Raw genomic sequence first — 17,184 nt, forward strand, 5'->3', positions numbered from 1 at the left:
GAGTAAATCTCCAGCCAAAAGATGCTAAGAATGTTTTAGTTATAGACTGACTTCAGAGAGCAAAATAAAAATAGAGTTTAGAATGAAAACAGATAACATACAGCATGCGTGTAGCATTCTAAGATTTTTTTTTTTAATTAAAAAAATAAACACTTTCATTGCAAAGTCAGTTTCTCAGCAGTAGCTTAACAGCAACATATGTGGACCTCCCCCACACCCCTGGCAGTTTTTTTTAAGAACAACTTGCAAACTACTCAATAAAGGAAACCCCCTTTCTAATCCCAAGTGAATCTGCAGTCACAAAGGCTGGGATCTTGATGAAAATGTTTCAGTGCATTATTCTGACCAGGATGTTTGGTTATAATTTTCTCAACATTATACATTCATCACTTTGCCTGCAACAGCAACTGTTTGCTGTTTTCCTTGTACAAAATGTCAGTGTCCATTACATCAATAAATTATAATCCCACTACTGCTCTGAGATACCTCGATCAAAGGTACTATATAAATAAACTGGAACTGGAACGAAAAGATACCATGTCTCTTCCTATACAACCTTAATGTATGTGTTTCATGTTCAGACATAAGATTTTATGCAAGTGACACCACTTGGCTGCAGGATCCTGCAACAAAAAATATGAAGGAAGTTCTCTTAAACAAAAAGTTCTTTATCAAACTACTATATTAACACATCCAAAGTCCAAAATTTAATATCTAAAAAAACCAATACATGAGGACAGCTGGTTCAGTCAAAGCCTAAAGACATTTGCTTTCCATTTTAAATTGATTAAATAGATTCAATACATTACATTTCGCACGGATGGTTAACAGTGCTAATATTGCAGATAAAATGAAATGCTGTATGAAGAAAATTCTCACTAGGGCTAGGTCTCACTGGATACATTACTTGTTCTCACAGTAATTTAGTATAACAGAGGCCTAACAGTTTCACTGAACAGGATTACACAAAAACCATCTCTTCACAGTTCATGACACAGAAGCTCCCAGAAATATCTATTTCTTCACTACCTTCTCAACACAGGGAATGCACTTGAAAACAGGCTAACACTTGCTTTGTGGAAACCATAAAATAATATTTGTTTGTTTGTTTTTAAGAAGGTGATTCCCATTTATGAAATAGTTGAGATATTAAAAGCAAGCCTTTTACTTGCATTCATATCACTAACAGGACTCGCACACCTAGGAATCTGATATTGTCCAAATACTGAATGACAAACAACTAGATAGAACCGAAAGAGAGCAAAATTTAATAAACAATTTTCATAAGAGAAAAACCTTTAAACACCATTTTACTCCTTACTAAAATAAGCTATGTGGCACTAATTTGAAGTGATAGTGCTGTTCTTTTAATTAAAAAATGCCAGTAGGAGGTTGATGCATTGGCTGATGCTGTAAGCGACGTGCTCACAGGACACAGATGAATCTTTGTGTAAGGAATTAACACACAATTTCATCTGGATTAAAAAGCAAAACAAACCCCCTAAGTCAAAACAAACATACAGGGAGTGTTATTACAGGTGCTTGATAAAGTCATCTGGATGTTTCTCTTGGAGAATGTTGATAAGTTCTAGGGGAAAATAAACTCCAAAACCAAACCACTCTCGGTCTAGTTGTGCAATTAGGAGTTTAATTCATGAAGCCTGATTTACCTATAGGTGTGTGGTGGACTTAATACATATATGTCCTTCCCCTTCGTACCTCAGAGCTCCTCTCCCACTCTCCCAGGTTGCCCATTCCACATCTCCTGTCCACACGGCTGGGGCTGGGACTGGACACCCCTCCTTGCCCTCTCCAGCAGCTCCAGTGGACCACAGGAGGGGGGATTTGCTCTACCAAGCTACTCATCTCCAGGAGTCTTGGAGACCCGGGATGCTTAACATCTCTGCCCTTACCAAGTTTGACTGAAACCAGATGAAAAGCCAAACGTAAGTGAAAAGCCAAACATAAATTAGAAGAGAACGACAAGTGCGATCCCTTTTTCAGCCTGGTAATTTTTCAGTCTGGAAAGAAGATTAAGCTTGTCCCATAAGTTTATCCATCAGCCTGATGGTCAACTAAGGCAGCACCATCTCCCAAATTCTGTAGACAGCTTCTGTGTACTAGGTTTTACTGCTGATTTGCGAAACCACCGAAAGCCTAGAAAACTGATTAATATCAGCTTTCCAGCCTAGAAGAAATCCCCGCAAAAATATTTGCTGGATCCTTTTCCCCTTGGTCTTGCAACATCTTAATTCCACCACCCCAGAAGAGCCTGGCAGCCACGACCAGGACCTCCTGCACGAGTCTTTGGTTGCTGCTATCATAAAAAAAGAGCTCTACATAGGCATCTGGAAGCATGACCGTCCATAAAACTGGCAGCTGCTCCACTTGATACAGCCTCCCTAGTGAAGAAACTTCACAGAAACAAGCAGGACATTTTGTCTTTACTTGGTATACAGACTATCAAAGAGAAGTCAATTTATCCAAAGGCTTCTAGTATATTTACTCACCACTCCTACAATGACTATTTCAATCACGTTTACACTACCAGCATCATCTCAAACATCACAGATTAATCTGCTTCCTTCTGGTGTTTCAAAGTCTGTTTTCTCTCTGCACACTTGTAGGATTTACATCCTAAGGCAATGGTAAAAAACCCCTGCTACTACTTTCCAACTGGGCTTTGTTTTCTTTCCCCTCCCTACCCCTTCTATCAAAAATAGTTCTCATCTATGCTCTATTTCAATTTGAAAGTAGCATATGCAGACTTGATAAGCGTCCTGCGAAGGAAATGCCTTGAATTGCAGACTACTTACAACACATTTTCCCATGCAACTTTTTATAAATCCCATTTGATGGCTGGTTTGCTAATTTCTATTGAAGTTTATCAAAACACTATTTGTAGACTAGTCAAATTACTTAAGTGATTAAACCAAAAAAATAACCAAAAAAACCCTAAACCCTAAAAAACTGCCACCACTGTGACTGCAAGTCCAAGCCAAGCTGTTGGATTAATACTGAAGTATTATTTATCCTGTTACCAGACAGACCTTTAACGCTGAAAAGGTATTTAATTTTAAACTAAATAACACAGAAAAGCGCCTATTTACATGTTTCGTTTGCCTAAGTCTCCTAGACCATGTAAAAGCACTACTAATAAGAGCTGGTGACAGCGCAATTATTGGAACCGATTACATTACCCTAAGCAGATCTAGGGGTTGCACACTTGTGTCAGGCTGGCCGACTGACTCTCATACCTGTGCTCATTTATCGTGCTGTAGCAGATACATCTAATTAATAAGTCTTGAAAGAAGTCTATTAACATTCAATTCCCTAAAAATCTTGGAAAGAAGGACTAAAAGATATAAGTGCTCCTATTATGGCATATTAGCTATACATGTAGCATACCATATTTTAGTTAATTATTGCACAATATGCAGAAGTCAGTCCTACAAAAAGCCAGACATTTATTCCTATAGCCTATTTACAGTAGTAAATTTAATGTTGGATTATTTAATGAATTATAGTGCATCTAGGAAAAGGTGCAGGGGCAGAGATTTAAACTCGAGTGTGGTTACATCACCCAACTTGGTTACATCACACAACTACGACGATGAACAGAATAATTAAAGCATAAAAGCTCACAATTTGGACCCCTTCTCTGACTCAAGTACATTCACAGGCTGATGGAGCACACCGTGTTTCAAACAGTTGTGCCACTCGCTGGCACCTACTAGCTCCCTAACTTCATTTATGCCTTTTAACCTTATTTCACCTTATTTCAGCACTCATCTGTGAAAGGGGGACCTCAACACAAGTATTTTCACTCTGGTTTAAAAACAGTTTCAGGAGGGGGTTAAACGCATCAGCAGATCACAGCATAAAAATGCTTCAAGTAAGAAATAGCTGGGAGATGAGAAATTACGTATGCAGAAATTCTCTGCAAATTCCAAAAGCAAATTCCCAACACTTCAGGTATTTTGTTTTTCTTTTTCCACCAAGACATCTCTGTTCTCTCTGATCCGTTATTTAGTAGGGTGTTTACAGACACACGGAATATGAACAGGCCCATCGTAGTACTTAGCATGACAGCTACCTGCTGCTTGGAATTTCTACTATATATAATGCTGAAGTAAATGTCATTTCAAGAGCCCAGAAAATTCACCCTACTTTTCTTTCAAAGGCTGACATCAGACCTTTAGCTTACATTTACCTATTTGATTCCAAACCCAGTTTACCAAATCTAACAGATTCTCTTCCCATTAATGCTAAAGAAGCTTTGTTCAACAATGGGGTATCTGCTAATTAGACTTCTACTTGTAGAATATGACACCTCTGCATTTTAATTCTGAGTTTAAACTGAAGTTCCCACACGCTTAGAAAAACATCTGCACATGCAAAAAAAAAAACCAACCCAAACCCAAACTTATCAGCTGCAAGGATAAAAACAAGGCTTCCCCTGGAAGTATATCAATCACTGCACGTCTGAATCAAATTGAAATTCCTTGCTTTTCTAAATTCTGCACTTGTGTAGTCAAAAAACGATGTTAAAGCAACAGCACATTCCATACACTCGGTTAATTTTCATATGCAGTCTGGACTACTTTTTTTTCTTTTGCTCTTCAGGAAAACGGAGCACATGCATTTCAAAAGATGTTTGCTTTTCAATAAACTTTTCAGGTCATACACCCTACGTACTAGAAGATGTAAAAACACTGACCACAGGGACCAAATTTTCTGTTGTAATGTCTGGTTTGCTTTGAGGATGCAATACAGACCACATTCGGGGTGTGAGGAAGAAAAGTCAGGACCATGAAAAAAGAGAGTTCAGACTGATGTTCGTAGTTGCCTTGAATTCAAAATAAATAAAAAGGCAACTATCTTCAATGGGTTTTTAACTTTTATTTTAAAAGAGAAAAGTACAAAGGAGAGCTTTTCATATACTGTCCTGGAAACTAGGGAGATTAATTAGAAGAATAGACTTTTACACATGCAAATTTAATTTGCCATTTTGTGAAGTAAACAAGAGATGGAAACTTCAAATTGATAAGAACATACGCATTTTATTTTAGTCAAACCATCAGAGGAAATAGGCTGATTTTTATGAAAGACAAAAATGCAAACATATGAAAAGGTCAGAGAAAACGCTATTCCTCCTAATTCACTCATACAAAAATGCCATTTTACTCCCAATAATAAAATGTATCTAGAAAGACCTCATCAATCTGAGGAAAAAAGATTGCATCCTATTTAAAGTATTTCTTTACCTACTACTCGTTGTAGAAGCAAAAACTGTAAAAGCAAAAACTATTGCAAGAGAAAGATAATACCAGGTTATCTAGGAAAGAAAGAGAAACAAATTTTATTTTCTTCAGCAGAGCTTCTTCACAATCAGTTGGGAAAGAAACATCTACCATTCAAAAGAACCAACCATGGCTAAAACTGCACATTAGTGAGGACATTCAGGGACACATAATATTCCTGGAGAGTTCTAGTGGTCAATAATACTCGAAGTTAATAGCATGGTTTAACATCGCCTTTTATTCCTAAATGGGCTGCTGTATAGTCTTACAAGAGCATCAGGAACCAAAGTGTAAAACACAAAGCTATTACAAACACCTAATTCCACAGGATTTTCCATCATTTCTTATGGTCATAACAGCACGATTTAGGATTATGAGCTTAACCCATTTGAACTGCTTCATCACACAACAGCCAACGTAAAGGGCTGGTGCTCACCGGGACACAATGCTGGAGTCCATCCTCTGCCCATGACAATTCCCTCCAGCTGTGGCGGAGGTGAGCACAGCTGGAAGGCGGAGCAGCCTGCAGCACCACGCAGTCACTGGGGGGATTGTGCATTATTTTTGCATTACTCCCACACAATAATGGATTGTTTTACCCACAAACAGATGAACAAACCTTCCATTTAAATACTTTCTGTTAAATTGTATTAGTATGCGTAATAGTGTCCCCATCTTCAAAAAAACCCAGGCAAGAGGATTTTTCATGGGGGAGGGGAAGAAGAGTAAACGAGTAAACCACGCTCTGCCAGCTTTATCTATCTATGCTGTGAATTGGGTAGCCTTGGGGATTTTTGCCTGCTGTGCTTAGTGTCCTTGACAACAAGCCAGTTTGAATTTTGGCCTTTAACTTGACAAAAATGACTTACTGAAGAGGAAGGCATCAAGCTATTACAGCCCTGTGGAGAGATTCTTTCTAAAACAGCATGCATGCTTATTCTGCCAATTCAACTAGAGTATCGTCAAATTTATCATCCAGCTCCTATACCCCCAAATATTCCCAATGTATTGCCAGTTCATAAGAGAATATTCAAAAGAAAAACTGTCAACATTTTTTGCTATGTCCTTCCATTGCATTTTAAGACTTTCACAAAGAAAGATAGAGATGGAAAACAGAAAAATATCCCCTGGGAAGCCCTCTCAGAAATTACTAAATTTCTCTTCAAAGACATGTGAAACAAAGTTTAAAAACATGTAGCATCTTAACCTGTTACGGACCTACCAACTCTCCTGTAGCAAACATATGTGCCAGTTTCTTCCTATATTACCTTAATACTTCAATAAATATTTTGTAAATTGATATATACTAATAAACAAGCTCTAGCAAAGCTTGCTGCATGGTTTAAGAAATCACTACTCTTGCTTCTGTTTTTACCTCCCAAAATCAACTCCCAACAGAAGGCAACACATGCACATACCTCAGCTTTTCAAAGTCCAGCATCTTAGTTTAAATTCTTGAGCTAGACTTACACTGGGAAGCTGAATTTGTACTGAAGCAGCTGAAGTATAAGCACAGGTTTTCTTCCACCAGTGTCCTCATGGTGGGTGACAAATTTTTGACAATGCGGGTCAGCAGACTAGCAAGGAAATAACGTCTTGAGTTACTGCAGCAGTATCTGCAGGAACTCATTTGTAAGCACCCAAAACATCACAATCTGAGAGCAGTGCAGCTTCCATAGCTTCTGCATAGCCATAACATGAGTGCTCAATGTCGACTACCTGCATGCTTAACTTCAAGCTTTCCAACACACATGCTAAAGAAGGCGAGATGATATCAAGGTAAAGAAAACTGGAAGTTAATCAACTGTAGTGCTGTCCTCACCATCAAAAGAGGAGGCATCCTGGCATTGGCAAGAGCATCGAGGACTATACGTGAAACCTCGACACAGACGTACCCTAAAAACTAACAGATCCACAACAGGAGGAACGACGTGGTGGTTGTCAACAAGTATCTCGAGACTCAAGATCTCACCAACTCCTTTCTCCTCCTGCAACTGCTGCTATAGGAAAGAACAAACCATTTTCAGAAACAGCTTGTTTCACTCTGGGAGAATAATTCAGCATCAGTTTTCATGAAAAATATCAAAGCGCTAATACAGGTAAAAGCTTTCAATGATATTCCAGAATTTGGTCCTTTTCACAGTAATATTTTGACCATTTCCAGAGGAATCATAATGGAAAAACATAACGAAAGAGATTAAATTCCTAATTTAGGGAAAAAGATGGCAGATGGAACTGTCTCTTCTAGCCTTTTTTTTTAACATTCTCTTCACTCAAGTCTTAAATGAGTTGCTCTGCTGTGTACATACCTAATTTCACAAGTATACTACATCAACCAATTTAACTGCGTCTTTTCCAAACCACTCTGCCTTATCGCGCTACCTGAGCCAACATGGCCCAAACCAACAAGGCAGCCGAGTGAGTAGTTAAGTCTAGAACCATAAATAGCAGCAAGTAATGTAACCAGATTAATCCAACTTTAAGCACATCCACTGGACTTGCTTCAAGTTGGGCAGCAATCCAGGTAAACCTCCAAAATACACACATGGATGGTATTTCCATACAGTACTTCTTCATTCTGTGACCCACCAAGCACACCTCCAGCCAGCTACAGAAACAACCGAGGGGTCTCATTTGTCTGTATTTACAGTGGCAGTTTTAGCAGTCTCTGAGTTACTGTCAGTAAGAGGTCAGCTACCCAGCACATATAACATGGCGGTATAAAATCAACTTCCTCGCTGAGAAACTGGAAACACTTGCTCATGTTACCCAGAATTGATGCTTAATTTTGCAACGCAAAGATAAAGTATGATGCTACAAAATTTTAGAAATGTGATAAAGCCGTTTAAGGGAATAGATGAGAAAACTGTTCTTAGACTGGTGGGTAGTATGGAATAAAGAAGAAGAAATCATTAAGTAACTGCACAACCACATCCCAAATTGCATTTCTTTATATGAAGACATTCAATTTGAGAAAAGAAAGTTTCAAGTTAGGAATAAAGTAGTTATTGTTTCTACTTTCCCTGCCTGAGGGGGATATTCAAACAAACTCCTTTTGGAGATTTAATTTACTTCCACTAGGACAATGGTGCTGGCACAGCTTTGACTTACTGGGAGAAACAAAAAAGGAGACTCGCTACCCATAGCCTGCCCAGAGGAAAAGACTGCTCTTTGGATTCCCACTCCGGCAGCCCAAAGATGCCAGCTGGCCGCCTGCAAAGGCTGCGCTCTCCACTTCCCCCCATGAAAGCAAGATTTTTAAATTTTTTTTTTAAAGTCCCCATAGTTACATGCCCCAAGCCTCTTTGCCATCCCTATCCGAGGGGCTCCGAACAGCCACAAATCTACCTTCATGAAAACGCTACTACTTCATAACACAAATGAGGAAGAGAGGCAGAGAGAGATTAAGCGCCTTGCTCAGCATCGCACAGGAAATCTGCGGCAAAGCTCAGCGTCGAGTTCCAGCCCAGCGCTCGAACCACAACCAGGCAACCCGCTCCCAGAAGACGTGGAGTAGAGAAAATCCTTATGAGAAGAAAATAACGAGACATAAGATTTCGACATACTCCCAGATTACTGTGCAAAATAAATTTGGAGCTACTAAACTGCCACTTCCCACTGTGTTCCCCCCATTGCACAAAACCGGCTCAATGTTAAATTCCAAATGCCATGGCGGGCTGGGCTGAGCGGCCAGCCGTTTCTGCCTTCTTGCACCAGCGCTCTTAGCCTGCAACCCGTAGTCGTTCTAATGTATGACCATAAACCTACAGACAGCCTATGAAGTATTTACGATGTCTGTCTGATATAGAGATCCTTACACAGATATTCATTGTTTCTGAACACTGGACATAAAACTGCCCAGGTCACCAATATTAGTGTTGCTATTGATCAGTCAGTTAACTTTCATGACTAATGTATTGATCAACGCAGCAAAGGGAAGCAAAACATACTGACGTTTGTGACACATTTTAACCTGTGCCTTTGTAACAATCCTATGTAAACACTGCTCTTAAGGTAATGTAGTATTTTGTTTTCTACTTGAAGTCGCTGTCGTCTTTTACATACTCCTTAAATTACAAATGCATATCTGCAAAAAGACCCGAAGCCACCCATTTACCAGCTACTAAGTGGTCAGGTTTTGCAGATGGGACTTCCCTAAACTGTGCTGACTACAGTGAACTGAAAGTGGTGTTCAGGATACTTGTCTGCATCACCTCTTTCCCTTTCTTTGCCACTGCTAAGCACTACCACCTTTCCTACAGGAATCAAATTTGTCACCTACAAATCCCCTCACCTCACAGAAACCACCCGCTTCCTCATCATCTTCCTCACTCCTCCCCAATGCTTCCAACACTGCACTTTCCTCCCCCTCACACCTGGGAGGACTCTCACCTATACCCTCCCTCCAAAACTGCAACAACCACCACCAGCGGCCCAGCATCTTCCCAGGCCATGTCTGCCAAAGAGAAAAACATTTTTACACTCTTGAGTACTCTGAACCTCGCTAAGTGAGATGCTTGGAGAAGATTATTTGTATTCTCCTGTTATACCAACTCCTGCTTTTCTGTTAAAGAAACTGGTTTTGCCATCAGCCCTCGACACAGCCATCTGACCTTATACATAAGATTGTTCCCCCTTCCTGCTCCATCTATGAAGTGATCCATAAAGTTTAAACTAATGCGTTTTCCTTCCCAATCTTTTCTCAGTTCCACAATGGTACCAGAAGCCAGCCAGCTTTTAACACCTCAGCTGAGACACTGCTGAAAAAGCCAGTACCGATGAAGCCAGAACACAACTTGCAGCTTTTTTTGGTAGAAAAGTTACATGTTTAGTCCACTTCTTCACAGCCTTTCCAATTCCATCTGCAACCTTCGCCTGCAAGCTACCTGGAATAGGAACGTCTCCGATACCCAGCACAGTGAGACTGCAGTTTTCCCGAGTACTTCTGGGTGATATAACAGTATGAGCAAGACGCCTGTAAGCCTCGGAGATGATGAACCCTTTGGAACTTCCCCAGGGAGCAGCAACTGCAGCAGCAAACAAAGGTTTCAGAGAAGTACATCAGTAAAAAAAGGGACACGTGCTCTGCAAAGGTCCCCTGGCTTGTGGATTGTGTTCCTCCCTGACCCGGCAGATCCTGAGCGGACTTTTCGAGCACCTGTACTCACAATATCACTTTATTATTTCCATCCCTGTTTTGACAATTCTGCCACTGTTGCACTACCCCGATGACAGTACGGATACAAAGAGTCTGTATTAGACTTAACAATAGGTTTTACCTTACTTTGCCTAGAACTGCTCCAACCGGCAAGAGACAAGGCCATGAATATCTCTGGCTCCTACATCACCAGCAGTGGTGAAAGCGCCAATGGAAATAAGAGGAACGGGCTTTTGGAGAAACTGAGATACAACGAGAGATTAGCATGTTTGAGATCCATCGGACACAAAGTCATTTTAACCCACCATCCAATTTACTTGCTGATATTGGGCTTCTTAATGTATTTCTAAACAGGATGCATTATTTGCCTTTTTAGTTCATTATGATTTGTATCAGAATAGGACCGACACCATTCTGTATAAGCTGGAAGATCCTTTCTGATAATCATCACGGGATGCAGAACTTTTAGATATATTCATGTAAATCAAATAATCCCAACACACTGCTAATACAAATACCTTTCCAACATACAAGAAAAAAATTATGTCTTTAAGCATTAAAGATTCTACCACCGTTTGCTTCCCATTTACAAAGTAACGCTCACAGGCATCTTCAGACTAAGTGGTATTTACACAGCTATTTTCAGTAGTGCAAAATGTAAATGGTTTCTAATCATAGGAAACACAATGCAGGTAGTAAATCATAACAGAAGAGGTCCTCTGTCTTGATTTAAACCTGCTCAAATCTCTCAATAGCAAAACAGATGAGGAAACAAAAGCCACACTAGCTACAGCTATTTGAAACAGGTAAGTCAGCACACTAGTCTCCAGTGAAGCCAGGAATACAGCATTGCCTAATGATTCTAAAGCTAAACCTCTCCCAAAGCAATTTATTTTTTGATGAAATACAGCAATTTTTGTCACACCACACAGGTTTCCTGCTTGTAAAAACAGAAGATGTGTTTGAGCAAGCAGGAGATTTCTTCAATATAGTTAAAAAAGAAGAGAGAGAAAAAAAAATCCATGAAGTTGCTCAATAAACTGAAACTTCAGTCTCTTCCAGAAAATGTTCTCAGCTAGGAGAGAAGACAGTGCATGCTAAAAGTAAAAAAGCATTTTGATGCAGCGTTCATCCTTTAAAATTAAAACTAACAGCTTCTCTCTGTTATTTAAATTATATCCTCCAGCTCAGAATAAGGGCTATGACCACGGCGTAAGTTACTTAACTCACAACATTTTTATTGACTGACTTGCATAAAAATAAGCCACATTAATGACTGAGTTGACATTTAGTATACATCACCACAAAACTAATTTCAGATCAAACATCATCCATACAACCTAAAAATATTTTCAGCCTTCTCACGTCCAAGAAAAGGATTTTCAGATTTACATTATCCTCACAAACTTTGGTCCTCTAAAGCACAAGCAGTGCAGAATCAAAAACAGGATTAAAAGAAAACCAGGATTTTTTTTGAAGAGCTGATTCTGATTGATTGCGTTGTATGCCAGAAGCAAGTTAACCTGTAACTGAAGTTTAACTAGAGCCGTTTTCTCATTATTTGACAATGTTTTATGCACCCACAGAAACAGCTCTATATAGATCAATGCCAGTGACTTGGAGTAGCACTGTGGCTCCTTCAGCCCCAGAGACCTTCAAGCATCCACCTGTTGCCTTTGAAAGGCTCGACTGGACCTTATTTATTAATAATTCACACAGCAGTCTCAAGAAGCAGAAACTGTGTCTCTTCCCATTAAAGAAGCAGTCTCGGCATCAACCAGAGCAGCTTCTAGAAGACTTAAGCCAGATCTTTGAGGGTGCAGCATAAGTTGGCTTATCCATACATACACCCTCGCAGAGGCCTCGTAAGGAGGCACAACGCGCACCGCTTCTGGTGTCACCTCTCGCTCGGGGAAGGAACTTCAAAAGTTGAATGCACAATTTGCCAGGCGAGACCAAGTTGCAAGGAAGGAGGGAAAAAAACCAAAACCCGAACACTAAAAAAGCAACTAAATGCATGTTCTGTCATTAGCAACCGAGTCCTCCGTGGTACACGGGAGGCTGAGAGGGTTTATTAACTAAAGCGAAGCAAGGCAAATTACGAAAGGCTTTGCTAAAAGCCAGTCTGTGGGAGAGGTGGCCCTGGAAACCCTCCTGGGGAAGGGTGCTGAGGAGACCCCAGGAAGGGGCAGAGTGGCCTGGCTTGCTGCAATGGGCTGGGTGGGGGTCTACACAGGGACCCCCCCCAAAGTGGAAGGTGCAGAAAAGACCGCAGGAAGGAGCGAGGTGCTCTGGCTTGCTGGAAAGGGGGGACACAAGGATCACCCCCCCCCCCCCACGGGGAAGGTGCAGAAGAGACCCCAGGAAGGGGCATGGTGCTGGGAGGGGTGTGTGTGTAGGGGGGTGGATGTGTGTGTGTCACAGGGACACCCCCCCCCCATGGGGGAAGGTGCAGAAGAGACCCCAGAAGGGACAGGGTGCCCTGGCCTGCTGGAAGGAGACGGGGAGACAGGGACACCCCCACCTCAAAAAGCCCCCCCCAAATTTATGTCAGCCTAAGAGGGCCAAAGCAGCTGGTGGAGTCCACACCTGGGGGGGCTGGGGGGGGGGGGGCAGGAAAAAAATATAAATAAATAAAAATTAAGAAAGGCTCCGCCGGGCCACGGAGGTGGAAGCGGGGCTGAAAAAAACGCACAAAACCGGCGGATAAAAGTTAAGTAACGATCGGAGGTCGGTCGCGGCCTCCCCCCCCCCCCCCCCCGCCTTGGGCCCGGTCTCCCCTCCCCTCACGCCGTCAGGCCGGGGAGGGGGCGGCCGCCCCCTCCCCGGCCTGACGGCGTGAGGGGAGGGGAGACCGGGCCCCAGGAGAGATGTGTGGGGGGGGCCCACGGATACACCCAACGTCGCCGCCACCCCGTTACCTGTGAGGCGAATCTTGATGCTGGAACCGTTCCGGCGTGTACCGGGATTCGACATCGCGCCGGGAAACGGCGGCAACGCCGAGATCAACCGGCAGCCCTAAGCACCGACCTCCCCATGCGGACAAGCCCGTTCGTTTCGATGCCGTTAATCTCCGGCCTCCCCGTGCCGCCGCTCGCCTCAGTCACCGTCGTCGTCGCCGCCGCCGCCACAGACCGACGCGCCCGCCCGGCCCGGCCCGGCCGCGGAGAAGCGCGCTGGCCACGCCCACACCCCCCCGCCCAGCGTACGCCGGGAGGGTGGTGACGTCAGCGCGCGGCGCGGCGCGGCTACACCGAGCCGCCATCATGGGAAGGTCGGAGGGTGGGTGGGACGCATGCGCAGAGAGGCAGTTGTTTTGAGGGGGTGTAGCGCCCCCTGGCGACGGAGGGGGTGGGGGTGGGAAGTGACATGGCGGAGGGGGGTGACAGAGGGTGGCATGGAGGGTGAATAAGGGGGCCTGGGGGTGGAATGGAGGGTGGATCGGCGTTCCCAGGGGTGCACGGTGGTGGAATGGGGGGTACAGGGCTGGCATGGAAGGTGGCATAGGGGTGACACGTGTGGCACGGAGGGTATTTAGGGGTGCATGGGGGGGGCAACGTGCAGGGTGGTGTTGGAGTGGCATGGAGGGTGAATAGAGGGGTGTGGGGGTACGTGGTGGGTGTATAGGAGTGTGTGGGGTGACATGGCACTCGGGGTGGCATGGAGGGTGAAGAGGGGTGAAATGGAAGATCGCGTAGTGGTGACCTGGTTGTGGCACGGAAGGTGGCAAGGGAACGGGTATGAATGCGTGCGCATCAAACACGCGGGGTCTGGGAGAAACAACCACAGCCCTGGGCATCTGGGACCACCGGCACAGCCCCCAGGACCCGCTCCGGATGGTCCCCACGTCCCCCACCTTGCAGGATAACAGCCACAACTTCAGGTGCTGCTGCCCGCCAGCTCCGCCGTGCCCCATCCCTCCATCCTTCTCATGACCCAACCCCGGCTATTGATTTACTAACTGCCAAAAAAACCCTCCAAAGTATCCCACAAACCACCCCTCCTGCTCCCACCAGAAATGAAATCATATTCAATGGAAAAATCCCTAAATCCAGAACCTCTCCAGAGGCAGAAACATCCTCCCGGCTCCCTGTACGGAGGCAAACCTTGGGGCCAGCCTTGCTTCACGCCGAGCCTGGGCTGGGCTGTCTGCACTGGCACGTGCCGAGGGTACCTGAGGCCCGGCACAAGTAGTAAATACCTGGCTTTTATTTCTTTGCTCTCCCCACCCCTTCCCAGGGGCAAGAGGAGGAAAAAGCCTTTCCCCGTAAATTCCAGGGAGAAAGCAAAATAGCAATGGGAAAGAGGGGAAAGCCTCAAGGATTTATGGCCAAGCATCAGGTGCAGCAGCAGACCTGGAAACTCAGGTGGTGCTTTTCACCATCCAAATTCTTCCTTAAAATCCCCCTCCCCAGCCTTCCCCTGCCCTGCAGTACTGACCTGGCTTGGTCCCCACACCAGGATGCTGCCCATCCCGGGCAGACCCCTGCCTCCTGCCCAGCCGAACTTGCCCAAAGCCATCTATCTCTCCCACCTTCTCTTCCTTCTCACCAACCATCAGTTTTTGGCTCACATAGCTCCCCAAACTGGCTCCCACAGGCTCTGGGTTTGCAGCCTCAGGGGCAGCCACAGAAACCCCCTTCCACCCGCTTCTGCAAAGCCAGACCCGGGTAACAAATCTGCACGGTGCTGGGGAGGCTGCGGGGTGCACCCATGGTGGTAGGAAACAAACAATTAGGCATAAAAGTGCTTTAGAAGAGACCCTGCTTCATGTGCATAAATTAATTGGGCCCTAATTCGGGGCAAACAGGCCACCACGGGCACTGGCAGCACCTTTTCCAGCTCTCCAGCAACGTGGGGACCGAGCAGCCATCACCGTGCTCCTCTGGGGTTAGGATGCAGGATGTTTAATTAGAAAAAACTACCTTTTTTGTGCCTCTCTAGAGGGAGGTTGAGCTGCCCTGGGGAAGTATTGGGGAAGCAGCACAGCAGCATCTCCCCCTCGCTGGTCCCCACAGATGCCCCATCCCACCAGGAGAAGTGGGTGGCTCCAATCCCCCGGAGCAAAGCACCGAAGCCAAAATTGCCTCGGCGGCTGCTGCCTGCGCCCCAGGCAGGAGAGCCAGGGCCAGCAGTGATCAGAGGAGAGCAGCTCCAATTAACCAGGCAAGCAGACGCCTGTAGGTCGCTCACACACCCACGACGCAGCAACAGGCAGGTACAGCCCAGCGGCCTCGCCGTTCCAGCAGGCATCGGTCCCGGTTCTCCGGCCGCCGTGGGACAACAGCGGCGGTGCTGGCCCAAACACCTCCTCTGCTTTGCTTGCCCTGCAGCACGTACCTATACTCTTAAGAAAAGGGGCATGTTTCTCCCTCCGTTACATTCAGGGCTACAGGGACGCTATTTTATTGCACCTTAAGGATGCGACAGTGGAAGCGAGCGGCTTTGGTCCCAGCGCTCTGCGTAACACCATCTACTGCAGGCTTATGTCCAGCACACGCAGGAGAGCAGGAAAAAAGTCAAATAACTCTGCCCTTTTTCTTTTTAGCTTGCTTTTAGTCAGCAGAGCATCAGCAAACAGCAACCCTAGTGCCCAAGCACCTGTAAGGGACAGCCCTGCTCGACTGCGGGAAAAGCCACGTGGGATGCCCCATGCCGGACCACAATCCAAAGTCAGGGCAGCCACATGGACTCCAGCTCCGGTCTGCATCTCCATTTACACTGAGGAAGCACCTGCCTCAGATTCGTTTTACCTGGTGAAATCTGACCATTTCCAGATGCTGTATCAGCCTTGTCAGCAGCAGCATGCTACAAGAAAGCACGCACAGCTGAGCCAGAGCCCTTTGTGTTAACCCATGGGCACAAGTAAAAGATTTTCACAGGCACTTGTTTCAGTTGCATGTTCAGGCATTGCTTTATTGCAGTTTTAAGTACATAGTTTTGGATCCAAGAAATAAAAACCAAGCAGCACTTTGCAATTCATCAGTTCCAGCATTTTAGTATTAAATAAGTGATACCCAGCTCTGGCACACACTATCAGGGCTACACCCCTCCTTACAGGGCACAGTAACACAACCCAGCTTTAACTACCAACTCCCTTTTTCCTAGGTGGCCTGGAGGAGAAATGCATAAATCCTCTGATGAAAAGAGCCAGGGTGGAGGAAGAAGTTCTGCTTCCTGGAGAGAAGGTTTTTTCTTTCAGATTAAGTTACCTGTCACATCACCTCCCACTGCACCTGAGGAAGCAAAGCCCTGAACCCACCCAGGGTCATTTTCAAGAGTGTGTCCCCCCCCCAAGCAAGGAGAAGGAAGCTGCCACCCCCATCTTATGTTGAGCAAAGCCCCTGAGATAGCCTCAACCTCTGGGGACTGAAAGGTACTAAGCAGAACCTTCCACAATCCATCAGCACTACAAAGATGGAGCAGCATCCAGCAGCTTGTTACAAACCTGCAACACATAGCATTTGTGCAATGCATCTGCTAGCAGAGCAGTACATATAGCTGCAGGGATGGATGCAGGGCACCGGAGCTTGCTGCAAGCTGGAGTCAAGAGTCACATTAACTCCATCCTTGCCTTCAGTTCAGCTTGCAGATAGAGGCCAAAGTTGGAGGGCTTGGAGAGGGAGGACTCCTCTCAGCAAGGGGCAGTGACTGACATGCCATGGAAACCTGAAATACAGGTCCTTCATATTAAAGGGCAGCTCTAGATCAATGGGCTCCAGG

The 17,184-nt window shown here is 44.8% G+C and overlaps 1 protein-coding gene across 4 annotated transcripts in view; it reads right to left on the reverse strand.

Moving 5' to 3' along the window:
- Positions 1-13,615, reverse strand: part of SMURF1 (SMAD specific E3 ubiquitin protein ligase 1) — a 47,608-nt gene extending 33,993 nt beyond the window's left edge. For all 4 annotated transcript variants that reach the window (XM_049791069.1, XM_049791068.1, XM_049791067.1 and 1 more), the window contains exon 1: positions 13,383-13,615. In XM_049791069.1, coding sequence (XP_049647026.1) covers positions 13,383-13,437 — 55 coding nt within the window. In that variant the 5' untranslated portion in view covers positions 13,438-13,615. The remainder of the gene's footprint in view (positions 1-13,382) is intronic.
- Positions 13,616-17,184: the final 3,569 nt, after the last annotated feature.

This window comes from Accipiter gentilis, chromosome 33, assembly GCF_929443795.1.
Source record: "Accipiter gentilis chromosome 33, bAccGen1.1, whole genome shotgun sequence".
Classification (NCBI taxonomy): Eukaryota; Metazoa; Chordata; class Aves; order Accipitriformes; family Accipitridae; genus Astur; species Astur gentilis.